This window comes from Colossoma macropomum, unplaced genomic scaffold (assembly GCF_904425465.1).
Source record: "Colossoma macropomum unplaced genomic scaffold, Colossoma_macropomum, whole genome shotgun sequence".
Classification (NCBI taxonomy): Eukaryota; Metazoa; Chordata; class Actinopteri; order Characiformes; family Serrasalmidae; genus Colossoma; species Colossoma macropomum.
This window is the reverse complement of record NW_023494792.1, coordinates 41499022-41515837: the sequence shown is the minus strand read 5'-3', so window position 1 is coordinate 41515837 and position 16816 is coordinate 41499022. Positions and strand designations below refer to the sequence as shown.

General features: G+C 36.8%; 1 protein-coding gene across 1 annotated transcript in view; it reads right to left on the bottom strand.

Moving 5' to 3' along the window:
* The window catches only part of sema3c (sema domain, immunoglobulin domain (Ig), short basic domain, secreted, (semaphorin) 3C), a 95189-nt gene extending 82549 nt beyond the window's left edge, over nt 1-12640 (bottom strand). The window contains exons 1-2 of the mRNA XM_036577221.1: nt 12283-12640; nt 234-389 (exon numbers count right to left, since the gene is read on the bottom strand). Coding sequence (XP_036433114.1) covers nt 234-351 — 118 coding nt within the window. The 5' untranslated portion in view covers nt 352-389; nt 12283-12640. The remainder of the gene's footprint in view (nt 1-233; nt 390-12282) is intronic.
* Between the last annotated feature and the right edge of the window lie 4176 nt (nt 12641-16816).

The following is a 16816-nucleotide window of genomic DNA, read 5'->3' as shown; positions in this document are numbered from 1 at the left end:
AAATATGAACACACTGTCCACTTTTTTTGAAACTCCCACCTCATAGCTCCTGTGTTAAAGGGGTACTGATAAATTGAAGTATTAGACTGTAATTGTACATCTATATAGTGGACCTATGAGGTAGATGTTTCTAATAACGTGAACAGTGAGTGGAAGTACAAGGTATTCCATGTTAAAACAACATCACATCAGCTGGAACTTATCCTAAAAAGGAGTAACAGATCACAACTTACCTTGAAAGGGGAGGAAGACTCTGGGTTGTGGTGGAGAAAGAGCAGAGATGAAGGTGATGAAGAGGAGGAGAGGAAGGACCACCTGCCCTATCATCGTGGACCCCACCAATCTTCCCATGACCCCAGCGGTGAGAAAACACACCTGGATCAGCAAACCTGCAGATAGTACACAAATCCAAACTTCAGGAAATGTTCAAAATATTACTCCTCTGACAAGACAACCATGTATACAAAGGTATGCAAGTTAACTCTTAAAAATCATGTTTATTGAAACAAGCACAGATTTCAAACTTGTAAGATGACAAGTAGACATTTTACTGTGATTTGAATTTGATGAAAAGTTATTGTTGTGTGTGCAGTCTTGATTTGTGGAAAGCAAAACAGCCCTTTTTAGGTTTGCCATTATTTTTGTCATTGCTTGAGAAAAAGTCAGAAGTCAAACCTGTTGATTAAATGTTAAATGTTGATGTAATGCGTACTGCAACTATGTAATTCATTATGTAGTTATGCATTCTTATATACAAAATTATGTAATATAAATCAAGTGTGTAGCAAAATAAGGGTTGCAGAGGTGCAGACTCTGCAAGTGCTGAAAAAGAAGAACAGGGACAGGCATAGAGGAAGCACAATGTAACTGAATGTCTCCATCAAGATGATAAAAAAAGCAGCTTAAAAGTTCAAGTTTTCTTTTCCTACACACATAAGCCACTTAAAGTAAGGAAATATCTTTAGCAAAGTGCTATATCCAAACCCTTTCAAACACAGGCCCCTAAATTCCTAATGAAATGCATCTGTTCTGCTGTTCTCTTTCAGTGAGATTTCTTACAGAAAGAGCTTTCATGTTTTATTAATATTTTGGCAGAAATGCTGCAAGCTCAGTCTTTCTAACAATTGATGTTTAAAGCTTCTGTCCACCGTCACCATCTGCACATGGTACATGTTGTGTCAGCATGCTTTTTCTACAAAAGAGTGTCTTGTAATATGCATTAAGAAGAGGCAAGGAAGCGTAACTTCCAACCCAGTTCAAAGAAATGGCTGCGTTTACTGACCTCGAACAAAAGAAGCAAATAGCACACACACTCTTCTCTGTCTTATGTTCCATTACGCTACAATAACAGATTAATAATACATGAAGAAAGTTTGCTTTTCTCTGTTTAGGGAAACTGGAGAACACCACAATATCTGCTTCATAAATATACAGCAGCGTGTGTGTATTTATCTCTTTGTGGGGGCATTTGGCTGCTGTGCAGTAATGGAAAATTTCCCTGAAAAATTGCAGCTTCGATCAGAAACAGAAAAAGAGACCAAAGCTGATCTTTTGTTTGCTGATGTTAAAAAATACTCCAGCATTTTTCAAATTAGGGGTTTGCAATATGATGATATTTACAGATATTGTGATAAATTACACCCCATTATGTCACAATATGCATCTCAGAATATATCATGGATATTGATTAAAAAGAGACCATAATTAGTCCGGTTTAATTGGATTTAGTGAATTGCTGTGCGTGAAACTGTGCTCATAGTTTATGTTAGAATTCCTTTTTAAATGTGGCACAACTGGTGCTTTTTTGTCTGCTCCAACCTAGCAAACCTTACAAAAACAAAATATCATGATGAATATGATGTAATGTGAAAGTGTCTTTAAGTATTATGATTAGGGATGCATCGATCCTGGTACTCATTTTCTCAAGACAGATGAGGAGCATAGGATCAAAACTATGAAACATACTTTACCTAAAGCTGTACAGAAGCACTCTTTTGACTTACAACATGCCTTTTTCCACCTTAAACAAGGAAGTGACATAATTCTTCATTTTGGCCAGAAATGCTGTCACCATAGCAACATTTTTATGGTTGTACGCCACTGTCGGTTGTGTTTCTTAATGAGGCCATAATGACAGTATCTTCAAAGCCAACATGTGAATGAAGCATAATACTCACTTCACTGTTTGTGTAATTTTTGGAAAATAGGTAAATGTATGAATAATTTCAAATTTGTGCTAGTTCTGGTTTGGGTTCAGTATTGTTTGGGTCTCATCCCACCCTGACACTGTCAGATAGCCAATCAACATTTATCTCATCAACGTCAACATCTGCGAGCTACGTTTACTCATAAACCTCATATACCTTACTCATACCTTTACTGTGTCTCAACACAGATATGTTCATGCGCATCTTCGCAGAAGTATAAATCAGCCTTAGTTCAAGACACATTTATAAAAGAAGCCAATGGGTGGTTGCTTTAAAGTGCAGTTCCACAGATGTTTCAAAAGTTCTGCATAATTCAGTGGTTGAGATATAAAGAATCATCCATCGTGTTTGATGAGTAATGGATCATTGTACAGAAACTTGCTGACTCAGAATTATTTTCAGTGGTGGTGAGAGGAACCAAGAGTTGTGATGTCTACACTGCAAATATAGCTACATTATTTATTATCTAAAGTGAACCTATGCGTGTCTTCTGAGTTTTTATATGTAATTTTGATAATGTTAAATTTGTGGCAAATTTAAAGAAATAAGTTTTCTTTGGGGCTATTTTGCTTTAAAATGCCCTGAATGAAGTGTTTTAGGCCAAAATCTTATCGCGAAACTACCACATTAATCACAATTTCGCAGTGATCAGGCAATGTATTTATATTTCACGTAATAATTTCCTGTGATGTAGCTTTTAGAGGCTTTTTTTGCTTCCTGTCAGCACTGCTGTGAAAAAAAAAACTGACTCAGTAAGTTTCTCTAGAATGGAGCATTTCACATCACACCTTACTTATTACCTATGCAGAAATTTTGAAAAATCAGTGGAATTTCCCTTTAAGGTTGGGGTTGCATTAGTTGGGGGATAGCAGCATTAACATCCCTTCGTCCAGAAGACCATGCAAAGACCACACAAAGACAGGAATACATACTACTGTGTTTGTGTACATGTATGAGTGTGTGCAAGACAGTGAGAGGCCAGAGAGAGAAAAGACCAAAGGGAGAGAGGGAGAGAGAGAGAGAGAGAGAGAGAGAGAGAGAGAGAGAGAGAAGGAGTGTATCTGTCCTCATTGCTAATACATGAAGCATGTGAAAGATTCATACACACTGTAGAGGAAATATCAGGCAGGCTGAAGCATCTGTGAAACTTTCTGCATTCTCTCAAAGCACTGGACCCAAGTTGTCCAAGACTGTAAAATGCTCCGCCCACAAATATGTTCTTTCATAGCTACTGTTGAGAGGTTTGGACTTCTGCACTGAGCTGAGTTGTTAGATTTTTGTATGCAGGCATTTAGAGTGCATTCCAAATCATTTATTTTGTGTGCATGTCAAAGGTAACCTGGTTATAGGATGTTATGTAATCAAGCTATTCTTAGCATGTTGGTAAATTTTTCAGTATCATTTCCAAACTGTCTAGTTTTCATTAGCTACAAGAGAGTCCAGTCCAGTACTGCATTTTAACCTGGAAACTCAGTGTTACATAGCAACTCTATTATGAACAGTTTTTCTTAACCAGCCATTTCTGTTGTCCAACCTGGCAAAAGTCACTATGAAAGGACACATTTGTGAGCAGAAAATGATTAGGTCAGTTGTATGAAGATGCCCCTAGAAAATGAAATACAGCAGCGCAATACCAATACAAATATAATGCTGAACATATAGGATTCTACTGTATATATGTTAATGTACTACAACTTATTCCATATTCCTAATTCTACTTTAAATACAGCAATATATTGCAATATATTCCACATTCCAAAGTGAAGAATGCCAAGCCCATCTCCTAAAACTAAAATTACCCTTTTCATATGAAACATTTGACTGATGTAGAGTTCTAGCCTTTATGTCTGCATTTGCAAGATGGACTTCTTAGAGGGGAGTTTTTCAAAATTTCAGAATGGTTTGATACAAAATGCTTCATTCCTTAGAAACTTACCGAGTCTATATTGTTCACAGTGGTGGTGATAGGAACCAGACATCTGAAGAGTTTAATACCTCTAAAAGTTCCCTCACAGATAGCTAATACACAAAATAGTTATGAATACGCTGCCAGATGCCTGAGGCATTGTGTTTATCATAATTCTAATGATAAGGTTTTGGTCTGAAACATGTTTTAAAACCATTTATGGTAGAAAGGTACATGAATAGTGCTGTATGCAAAATAGCCCCCTACCCAATAAAAAATAAATAAAAAAACATATCAAGAGTATGTCAATGAAGTTGCAGCAGTAAATACATTCAGTAGATTATATAGAGATTTTTTATTAACTCTGTAAATAAAATTTGTTAATAATCTGCTGAATTCAGTTTTTTTCACTTTATTTGGAGAGTCCAAGTTCATGTCTGTAGATGTTAACCTGAGAGGTCACTGAACATGTAACAGGTCTAATACAGACCATCTCAACATCCTCAACACACTGTTACAGACCTGCTGCTGACACTGTTCTCTAACTGGAGCTTAACTGGATTGGGTTTGGTTAAGGTTAAGATTAGGATTAGGGTCACGGTGAGGGTTAGGGTTAGGTTTTGGGTTGAAGTTAAGGTCAGGGTTAGGATTAGGTTTTTAGGTAAGGTTGGGTCAGGTTAGGTTTTGTTTAATGGAAGTAGCATATAAAGTCTGCTTTATGCAACATATCAGCAACACTTCGACTGAATGTAAGTATCAAGAGTACACCTTCAAGATACTTTGATATATTCAGATGCTTCACTACTGCTACTTCACTGATATGCTGTTAATGTGTTACTAATAATCTGTTAAGAATTTATTAACCATCTACACAGAACCACTCAGAATTTGACCATATTACCATTAGTAACTTTACATATAAAACTCAGAAGATGTGTAGGTTCCCTTGTGATTTAGACTATTAAATACAATGGCTATATTTTGTTGTAGACATGACAATCTGTGGTTCCTATCACCACCACTGTGAAGAAATCCAAGTCAGTAAGTTTTTCTACAATTAACCATTCCACATTAAACCACTCTGATTACATCTAAACCACTGAATTAAGCAGTAACTTGGAAAAGTCAGCGGAATTCCCTTTTAAGTATGAATGTGACAGTAGGCAGCGAGTGAAAGGAAGGAATGTTGCCCAATACTGCATGTGTGTCTGCATATGTATGTGGCTTTGGTGTGTGTATGTACAAGCATATGGAAAACTGCAAAACATTTCACTGGAATGTCTTTGGCAGTGAGCAGGAGAGACAAACAGTGCTGCTTAAGCTGGGCGGCGGCTCCTCTGTCTCTTGCTGGCCTGTAGCCCTCACTCATACACACACACACACACACACACACACACACACACACACACACACACAGCTGCTAAAGCCATCAGTGGGTCATCTCTAGCCCAGCCTGCGTCAGGCTGCTGAGGTGTTGAGTTTACAGTAGCTTCAGTGCTTCAGCACAACCTGAGATCACACAACCCGCCATCATACTGATCTGATCTCATCTGACCCGATTCGCTCTGAACACTCAGCATCCTTATGTGGCCCCTCACACGCTGTTCCATCTGATAACACTTCTCAAATGAAAATATTACACAATTTTATAATTTTTAGATTTATCACCTTGAGATCTGTTGCAAAGTTATTGACATTGTACAGAAAGTAGACATTCCAATAAAGCAAAAACTAAGGTGAGATAAATTGAGCTGAACTGCAATAATTTAATCAGAGACATTATAAAGAGACAGTTCATTGGTTGAAAAATGAATGGGAAAGTGGGGCTGTCACTATCATGAAATTTAAGCTGTAGATTAGCCATCAAATAAATAACTGAGATTTAATATTTATTTGTCTGTTCTTGTTCACTGGTTGCAATTACTATAATACAACACTAACAACGCTAACAGTGGTTGTAGTGTGGAATCAATACTGCAACACTCACACAATGTACAGAATACAGAATTATGCTCAGAGTTAAGCAAAGCTACGTTCTTCACGAGTGAAAATATAAGCAAAAAAATGTTCATTCCAGCAGCATGCATGCCAAAAATGTTAGAATTAGCAAAACAGCTAACAAATAAAAAAAGATTACACAGTGCTATCCTCTGTATATGTTAGCGCACCTAATTGGAACTTCTTTGTTTTTATAAACTACATGATGTATCAGTGAATGTACTTACTGCTTTCTTTTGTTTATATTTACTTGCCTCAACCCAACACACCCAATTCACATTTTGTTTGTTGGAGCATAAAATGACTGTGATCATAATCTAACGTCTGTCAGTCATCTTAAATAACTGCGATCATCTCAAATCACTGTGATTATGCAATTCTGTAATACTAGTGGCAGGCCTATGTTAAAGCTCAACACAGTATGTGTTTAAGTCCTGCAATAAAAACAGACAATCAGTCTGCTGATAAATCAAGTAGGAAAAGCCCTCCCTCTTTATGGAGATATGCACATGCACAGCAGGCAGAACAAGCTACAAAAACACATTTTGTGTGTTATTTAGGCCAAACTCCACAAACTACTTATGCTGAGATTTCAAATATGTTTTTGAAATGTTAATGTGGCTTTTAGTTTTGGGTTTATAGGACTCCCCTCATTCACAGAGATAGGAACCTGGTCTTTTACGACTGGAAATAACTGCCCAGGGGTTGTTATTGGGCAGGCTTTACTATTAGGAAACTGAATAAATTGAACAGAACTAAATTGAAATTAACTGGCCTGATTATATCTAAACTGATTTATTCATGTTCCACACATCCACACACAAATGCATTCTTTTGTATCGACTGTTACCAAGTTGAACAAGCTTCACAGAACCGTAATAAAAATCTCTTTCAACATAGTGAATTTAGGTAGGAGGTTAGATTCACTACAACATGGAGTTCCCAGTTTTGAACACTATGCTACAGAGCTCAACTGTTGTTGTTGTAGTTAGTCAAAACTTAGTATCGTGGAAATAACAACAATTTTTTTCACCATTTCAATTACACAAAAAAAAAACCCACCAGATCTATCCTAAAGTATGAGCTTTCACACACATACAAAATGATAATGATTTGAAATAAACAGCACACTCTCAATGCGTACTACTGTCCCCCACTAAGTTGAACTGGATTTTTACTGGTGTTCTGTGAAGCTTATCCAACCTCGCAAAAGTAGCTATGAAAGAACACAATTTTGGACAGAGCATGGAGAGGTTAACTGAACGAAATGAAATGAAATTGTTGTATCCGAATTAAACTCCCAAATAAACAGCACCAAAGCAAACACTGACCAAGATTATCTGTGCTATGATGTCATTTCATGTTTCAGTTGAACTTTTGACAGCCTATATGCTGATTAACCCGTGCATCAGCCAACAAGATACAGAGTGGGGTGGGGCTTCAGTCAAACACGTCAATTTTAAACAAAATGGAAGAAAAAAAATTTCTGTGGTCAACTCACATCCAGCGGTAAACAATACAGTTCTAAAGGTCTTCATCAGCTTACATCCAGAGCTGTACAATCCAGATCAAAAGATATAGTAGGACAGCAAATGGTTGATTAAAACTCACACTTTTTTTTTTGCTTCTATTAAAACAAGATCAACACCCGCCAATAGATTCTGCTCATCAGCTTTCATAATTGAATGAGTTTGCCGCTCACATCTATCTCTGCCTGCAAACACACCCACAACAAACCTGGAACGTCTTGTAAGCACTTTTCTCAAACCGTGTTGCGTTATTAAATAATCTCAAATAGACTTGAATATGTGATTTCTGATGATGTATGACATGCTTTTATTTATAAACATGTATCAAAGTTCAGCCAATATTCAGAAACCAAACCAGGAGGCCTACGTTGGCCTCATATCTCCGGTGCAAAACCGGCAAAGCTGATCACCAAACATGTCTTGGCAAAGCTCATCCACATACAGCTAGTGACAAATGTCTCCCTATCTATTCAAGTGTGGTTAGAAACTTTAGTGGTGCATTATCTAGAAGGTGATGTATGACCAAAGTAAGTGACACTGACCATAAAATCCACGTTTGTAGTGACCTTCACACTAATCAACATTCACTGTGTGAGCTTTGGGTTCGTGCCTGATGAATGTTCCAGTTTTTTCTCTCTCGGAATTGACCTTCAAAAGTGATTACTGATGATTACTTCCAGCATGACCGTGTACATTATCAAAGAATGTGTTGATCCAAGACGTTGAATGGGTTAGAAGACCTTTTTTCTAAGCTTAATGGAAACTATTAGCTTTGAGTCGTACAGAAGGTACCTATCTACAGCTGTGTTCCTTCAAGAAAACTAACTGATGGAAAAGTCTGTCTAAGCTGTGTTTAAATAAGGGTTGGTGGTTTCTATATTCTAGATAAATGAATCTTAAGTAAATTTGTTCCTGGGTTAATTTATCACTGCACTTACATTTTACGTATCATTACAAATCTAATTCAGATTGATTAAGATAGGAACTCGTACTAATGAGAAATGATAGACTTCAGCTGAGACTAATCTTTTCTTTTAATTCCAGACCAGCTATTTCTGCCCTGTAATCTGTTCTTCTCTCCGATAAAGCTGATTTTTCAACAATGTTGAAGCCAAATTATTTAATATGTAAAGAATATATGATTTAACAAATATGATTAATAATAAATATCACTTTATTATGAACACCTGTACACATGCAATTAGCAGTGCAACAATGCAGTGCATACAATCATGCAGATAAGGGCCAGCAGCTTCAGGTAATGTTTAATCAACAATCAGAAGGGGAAAAAGTGTGATCTCAATGATTTTGCCTGTGGCATGACTGTTGGTGCCAGACTGATTTAGGATTTTTTCTGTAACTGCTGATCTCCTGGGATTTTCATGCACAACAGCCTGTAGAGTTCACTCAGAATGGTGCAATAAAGAAAAAACATCCAGCGAGCATCTTAAATAACTGCGATCATCCCAAATCACTGTGATTATGCAATTCTGTAATACTTGTGGCAGGCCTATGTTAAAGCTCAACACAGTATGTGTTTAAGTCCTGCAATAAAAACAGACAATCAGTTTGCTGATAAATCAAGTAGGAAAAGCCCTCCCTCTTTATAGAGATATGCGCATGCACAGCAGGCAGAACAAGCTACAAAAACACATTTTGTGTGTTATTTAGGCCAAAACTCCACATACTACTTATGCTGAGATTTCAAATATGTTTTTGAAATGTTAATGTGGCTTTTAGTTTTGGGTTTATAGGACTCCCCTCATTCACAGAGATAGGAACCTGGTCTTGTACGACTGGAAATAACTGCCCTGCCCTGTCAACAGTCCAGGCTGGTGGAGGTGGTGTAATGTGTGGGGAATGTTTCCTTGCTACACTTTGGGCCTGTTAATGCCAATCAACCATCGTTTGAATGCCACAGCCAATTTGAATATTGCTGCTGACCATGTGCATCCTTTCATGGTCAAAATTAACTCATCTTCTAATGGCTACATCCAGCATGATAATGCACCATGTCACAAAGCAAAAGTCATCGCAAACCGGTTTCATAAACATGACAATGAGTTCAGTGTTCTTCATTGGCCTTTCCACTCACCAGATCTGAACCCAGTAGAACATTGCCAATCGCCATATTATTCAGGCTAGAAACTTAAGGATCATGTATCATATTTAAAGGGAAAAAGCATTATCGGTGAGTCCCTAGTACCAGTTTTGCACAAGAAACGTGAAAAGAATAGACGTCACGCTTCAGACCTTTTACTGTTACTTTGTTAAAGCTGATCAATAAAAAGCGTCTCTATAGTGATGTGAATTGTGTTTTGAATGTGTGCGCACACTTACTCAGAAGCGATCATTGTGTGTCCAACAATAAGGACAGCATGGAGCTTCTTTTATACAGTTATAGAAAACACAGTAGCTCTCAGAAAACTCCAATTCCACATGCTGATCCATTTTACTGGACATGCATGAACACCAACAACTCTGGAGGCAGATGTTAATCAGTAAAAGGAGACAAACAGAATGAATAGATTCCACTGTCAATTGCAGTTTATCTTTTTACATATAACAGATGTGCTTGTCTTATAATGAGTTAATAATGTTATTTCCATTTTTTCCACACCAGACTCTGTCAAACATCTGCACACACATACAGAGAGAGAGAAAGAGAAAGAGCGAGAGAGAGAGAGAGAGAGAGAGAGAAAGAAAGAAACAGAAAGAGAGAGAGGAAAGAAGTGAGAAGTGTAAAAAGAATCTTTGTAAGAAGAATGATTTGGCATTTAAGACAATCCCTAATTCTCCTTTTATAAGATTGTAATAAAAGATAATAATGCTATAGCCTCACACTACTTTATTCACACACACACACACACACACACACACACACACACCCATACACACACACACATGCTCTACTGATCTACGTTTAACAGACATGCAGCACATTTACACTCAGATTCTGTACAAAATAGGCGATTTGATATTATATGGACTTTAACTCAGCATACAAATCATCATATTATCCCAATATAACACACTATAACATATTAAACCTACAAACCTCTGTTCAAAAGATATATTGAGTGCATTTAGTAATAAAGTATCGACTCACTGAATGTGCATAATTTGTTAAAATAAACGATTTGCTTCACCTTTTTATCCCTCAGAAAAAAAAAACAAAAAAAAAACTACACAGCAGGAGAGGCAGAAGAGCAAACTCCATGAAATTAAACACAGCCACATCTGACAAAGGTCATTAAAAAAACTGGAAAGACAGGATAACTTGTGGACATGTGCAACCAAATAACTGAAACAATGGTTCCATATATATTTGTTTCATAGCAGTAATTTGTGGATTTGTTCTGCCAAAGTAATGAAAAACTGAACTCATAAGTCTCATAAACAAAGTAATGTTTTAACCCCTAAACTGAAAGGGTCTGTATGTGGGTCTACCTTTCATTTCCTTACCTTATATATTAGTTTCACAGCTGCTAATAAATAATATATACCAGTAAAAGGAAAATAAGCCTCAAGATTAATTAAATAATAGTTGAATATTAGGTCTGGACTTTAAGGGGTTAAAAAAAACCATACGTCTCTGAGAGAAAAAGAACTACATGGAAATGGATATTTGGAGCCAAATTGATGCAAAAAACAATTTAATATTTTCACCTGTTTCAAAACATGTTTTATCTTTGTAAACTCTGTAAACTCTAAGTCTATGTGGGGTCCACCCTTCAACTCCTTACCTTATATATGAGTTTAGTAACAGTAATTTAGTAAAGTATACAGACTAGTATCTACATAATTCATAGTAGATACTGAATAATTCATAGTAGTTACTCAATAATGTATAGTAGTAGTAGAAAAATTCACAGCATGTACTGAATAATCCACATCAAATGTTGAATAGTTTATATTTATCAAAGAAACTGAATAACACTTCCACATCTGAAGGTTACCAAGAAGGAACCAACAGGATAACTTCTGCTTATATCCAGCCACAGTAAAAAAAAATGAAGCAATATCTCACAAATAAGTATTCTGACCCCTTAACCCATCTGAGGCTGCATTTCTCGTTTCAGTTCCTTACATTATATATAAATAATTTCAAAATAAATCAGAGCAATTGCTAGTAGATCAAAGAGTAATAGTAGTGTTACTGAATCATAAGGCTTAAGATTATTAAGTGAATAATAAGCCTGCAGTTTAAGGGGTTAACACATCCACTTCTGAAGGTTAGACAATAGAACAACAGCAGAACTTGTTGATATAAACAGCAAAAGTGATAAAAAACTGAATATCTCAGAGTTTTAACTCTAAGCGTCTGTATCCACACTGAGTCCACACTTCACATGCTCACTCTCATAACTACAGAACTTACACATCAGTGCAATTTTGTGGAAATATCAAGCCAAAGTGACAAAAAGCTGAACCAATATCTCACAAACAAACAAGTGTTTTAAATATAGACGCTTCTCTCAGTGAGCGGCTGATTTACTATGACTGACCAGCCGCCGTATTAGGGCTTATGGTTTCCTCCTCTTTCTCCACAGGGACTCTGCACCTGTTAGTCCGGAGATCCACACACACGCATACACACACTTATACAAACAGAGAGAGATCTTCTCCAAGCTGGACTCACCTTCACTCTTTTCCTCTTTCAGTCTTTTCCACTCTGTGATCTCTACACTCCTACTGAGCCTTAGCTGCCAGTAAAATCCACACTCAGAGAGAGAGAGGAGAGAAAGTGAGAAAGAAGGAGTGCTGATCCATCCAGCTGCCTCTGCAGGACCACAGAGTGTGAGAGAGAGAGAGAGAGAGAGAGAGAGAGAGAGAGATAGGGAGAGATAGGGAGAGAGAGGGAGGGAGGGAGGGAGGGACAGCTAAAATAGAGTATATAGAGAAAGAGGGATGGCTAAGAAAGAGAGGGCTTAAAGAAAAAGAGATGGGGAGGGAGTGCAAAAGACAGACAGAGAGTAAAGGAAAGAGTATGTGACAGAGAGTGAAAGAGAGAACGAGAGAGAGAGATGAGGAAGCGGCAGAAGGAGAGCTGGTTTCCTATTACACTTCTCCACTTGAGCCTCCCCTCTACTTTTTTCCCCTCCCTCTCTCTCTTTCTCTAAATGTCCCTCCCTCTCTCTCTCCCTCTCTCTTCCTCTAACGAGACAGTAGAGGGATCATCCACTCTTTCCAGTTCCAGGCCCTGTGTGTATGTGCATGTATTCAGTTCTTTCTAGGGACCAAATCCCCACAGCCTGACGAAAACGTGAATGTGTGGCTGTGGGCAAATTTAGCTGCTCTCCACGAGGAAAAACGCTCTTTACCCAAAAACTGCACTACTCTTCATCCTTCACTGTCTCTACTGAAATGAAGTACACAGGAAAGGCAGACAGGTGAAATTTATAAAATGAAACATGACCATGCCTGATGAAGATTATAAGAAAGAGAATGACAAGATAACTTGTGGAGATATCCAACCAAAGTGCCGAAAAAATAAATGATCATTCATTTTTTACATATATTTTTGTTTCATAGTAGCTACTGTCTAAAGTAGCAGTTATTGAATAATAAGTCTTAAGAGGTTAAAACACATCCACTTCTATACAGTAAAAAATAACATCAGCATTTATACAGCCAAAGTAATGAAAAACCGAACAAAGATCTCAAAACGAACTCATTTTTTAGCTCCTTAAACTGCATCTGTGTCCACACAAAGCTTGGACAACAATGTAAATTCAGACACACAATTGTCATCTTCAGAATTATGTCAATAAACAGTATCATCATGATCCAAATTCAGTTATAAAGTACCACATGTAAGAGTCTTAAGCTGCATTCACATGTTTGCAGTAGACAGATGACTGCAAACCATATATTCCATTGTTTTAAACGGAGCCACGATGAAAAATTCTGCCACCACAAGTGGCAAGGGTCCACAGACTGCAGCGGTGAGAGGAACGCCCCATATAGAGTTCAATTTTCCCAACTTTTGCCGTCGACCTCAGTGGTGGAATAAATCAGGTGTTCATTTTTTGGGAGCCATGGACGCCAAATGTCTTGGTATTGTACAACAACAACAAAAAAAAGAGTACAGTAATGATAATATAATTACATTACATATATATAAAACATATAATTACATAACATATAATTGCCAACTGAGTTAGCTTCTAATATAGCTTAAAACTTCTAATATAACTTATAACTTATATAACAATAACTATATACTGCACAGACAACATGTAATGTTGTGGATCTCCACCTTTGTTTGGTTGGAAACCAAAATACTGCCAATCCATTTTACTCTGTACCTAAATTTGAAAATATATTGGCATTTATATAAATTATTAAACTATTCAGTAGTATTATTTATGGCCCAAGGCTAGTCCACACTTCATTTTTTTTATTGTATATACTAATTTCATAGTTAATATTGAATAATTTATATGAGTAACTGCATAATAACTATAATAAGCCTGAAGTTTAAAACGCATCCATATTTGATTAAAAAAAGAGAGAACTAGATAACTACTAGCTAATCTCTCTAACTTGAAGGGCCTGTTTGTGGGTCTGCACCTCAATGTCTTACCTTTAAGATTAGTTTCATAGTGGCTTTTGAATAATATATGAATAATATATGAATGTGTCTTAAGATGAATAAGTGAACAATAAGACTCCAGTTTAAGAGATTAAAACACATCCACTTCTGAAGGTTATAAAATAGAGAACAACAGCACAACCTGTGGATTTCTTGTAGCCAAACTAATAAAAAACTAAACTAATGTCTCACAAACCCTGTAAACTCTAAAGGTCTGAAAGGTCTGTGTGTTTTATAGTTGCTACTGAATAATTTGTACTGGTAGGTGAATAATATGCCTTGATACTGAGTAAACCATGGCTTTTCTTAGTGAAAGAGGCCAAATGGTCTCTCACACACACACACACACACACACACACACACACACAAGCACACACACACACACATGCACACACAAGCACACACACACACACACACACACACACACACACACACATAACACATAACACATAACAATAGACGCTATAGATGTATTGTCCAACTGATTCAGCTGATATAGAAGGTTCCATAAATTTATTGGCATCGACAACATTCACACCCATGAAGCACCAGTGTTCAGTGGCTTGTTTTATACTGTAACAAGCCAAAACTTGACTGACTATAATGTCAGTCATTGTTTAAACCTATCTTACCTAACCTATTATCAGTTGTCCTTTCAGTTGTCCTTTGTTTAACTGGTTAAAATCTACCTCCATAGTATCTGGTGTCCACATGTGTCATAGTAAAATGAATCAGCATGTGGAATTGGAGCTTTCAGTGTGTTTCCTATCACTGTATAAAAAAAGCTCCACACTGCCCTTATTGTTGGATGCACTGCGATAGTTTCTGAGCAAGTTTTTAAGAACACACATTCAGAAAGCAATTCCTATCACTATGGAAACATGTATTATTCATTTGTTTATTCAAATGAATAAAAACACTGAAGTGTGAAGTTTACTGTGTTTCTTTGTTTTAAAATGTTTAAAACTAGTGGGCGACACAAACAAAATGAAAATATTAAAAAAAGAATAACAGATTTTCAGATGAAAATAGAACATTTTCATCATGTTCTATTCATATAAGCATAAGAAGAGTACATTAATTATTTTTAAAATAGATGTCAGTTATCAGATTTTTTTGCTCTATAACAATCAGTACCAGTATCAATTGCACATTTTTCATACTGGTCAGGATGATGACACTAGGCTAGAGATTGTTTAATTTTAGATTAGGTGCTTTTAATGTTCTGTGTTAGCCTATTTTCTGCCATTCTGTGAGATTTTGTTTAGTTTCTGTTTATTTTCAGGAATGATTTTGTTCATTTAAGTTAAAATATGCATATCCACCCACCAACTCCACAAAGACGCAGCCACAAAAGCATTCAGTTTTCAGTCTCCACACAACACAATTTAAACAAGCGCTGGAACACTGCATCGGCTGTGAAGGTGAAATATTACCACTGTTGGACTCTAAAATGATCCTTTGGTTTGGATGTCTGGCTCAAGCCTTTTACAAAAGCTGCACGCCTCAGCAATGGAATTACAATGGCCTTTTCCTCCGTGCTCCTCTGCCAGGTCATTAATTTCAGGCACTGAAGAATGTGAGGGTTATGTTTGCCATAGCTGGCACACAGACATGACAGCTGAATAATGAAAACCATAGTAGAATTAAGAAATCTACAATTGTATGACAGTTTTAAAAAGGGCTTTATATGGTTATGTGCACATGTGTGGGTGTATTGGGACATTTGTTCCTATTCTGGAGCTATATTTGAAATGAAATATTTTAAAAGAAATTCCAGTTTGAACTGCAACATTTTATGTAAAGTTTTATTGCATTTCTGTATTATTTAAAAATTTCTGTGGAATCCACAAGGGCCCAGATAAATACTAAAACAAGGACACAACGTGTCATTGATGTGAATCACCAGCATGTGTTACTTAGTTCTAGACAGCATGCACTTCTTGCATGTCCACAATGTTCAATAGACTCATCTATTTGAGCTAACACAAGATTGTTTTCACTATTGCTACTAGAGTGCCAGTAGCTCCCCCTTGTGGACAATCTGGTTAAACATGAGTGAGTGAGTGAGTGAGTGAGTGAGTGAGTGAGTGAGTTACAAGCCAGGTCCATGAGGTGCTTTGCATCTAAAAAACACAAATAACATTAAAGACCAAATAGCACTGCATCTGCGAACATGTGCTGAGGTTGTGCGCAGTCATTCGCAAAGGTGTCAAAGTTGCCAACATGCTGGAACATTTTTGAGTGTGTACACTAGAGACAGTGTCCAAACCAGATAGTACAGAAAATGAAGAGGAAAGATTTGACTTTTTCCTGTGTTTCCTGTTTTTATAACTTTGAAAATGGGTTGCATAAATGGCTGTGTTTACATGCAAAGATTTTTGCCAATCTGATTGAATGCATTATGATTATAGATTAAGACTGAGGTGTTTACATGCACTCTACTCAACAATCTGATAGAAAATCTCCACTTACATGCACACTACAAGTAATCCAGTCCAAAATTACGCATCTGCATAGAGTACCACTTAGATATTACCATGACAATAAGCATCATGTCCAGTTAGAGTGAGATGAG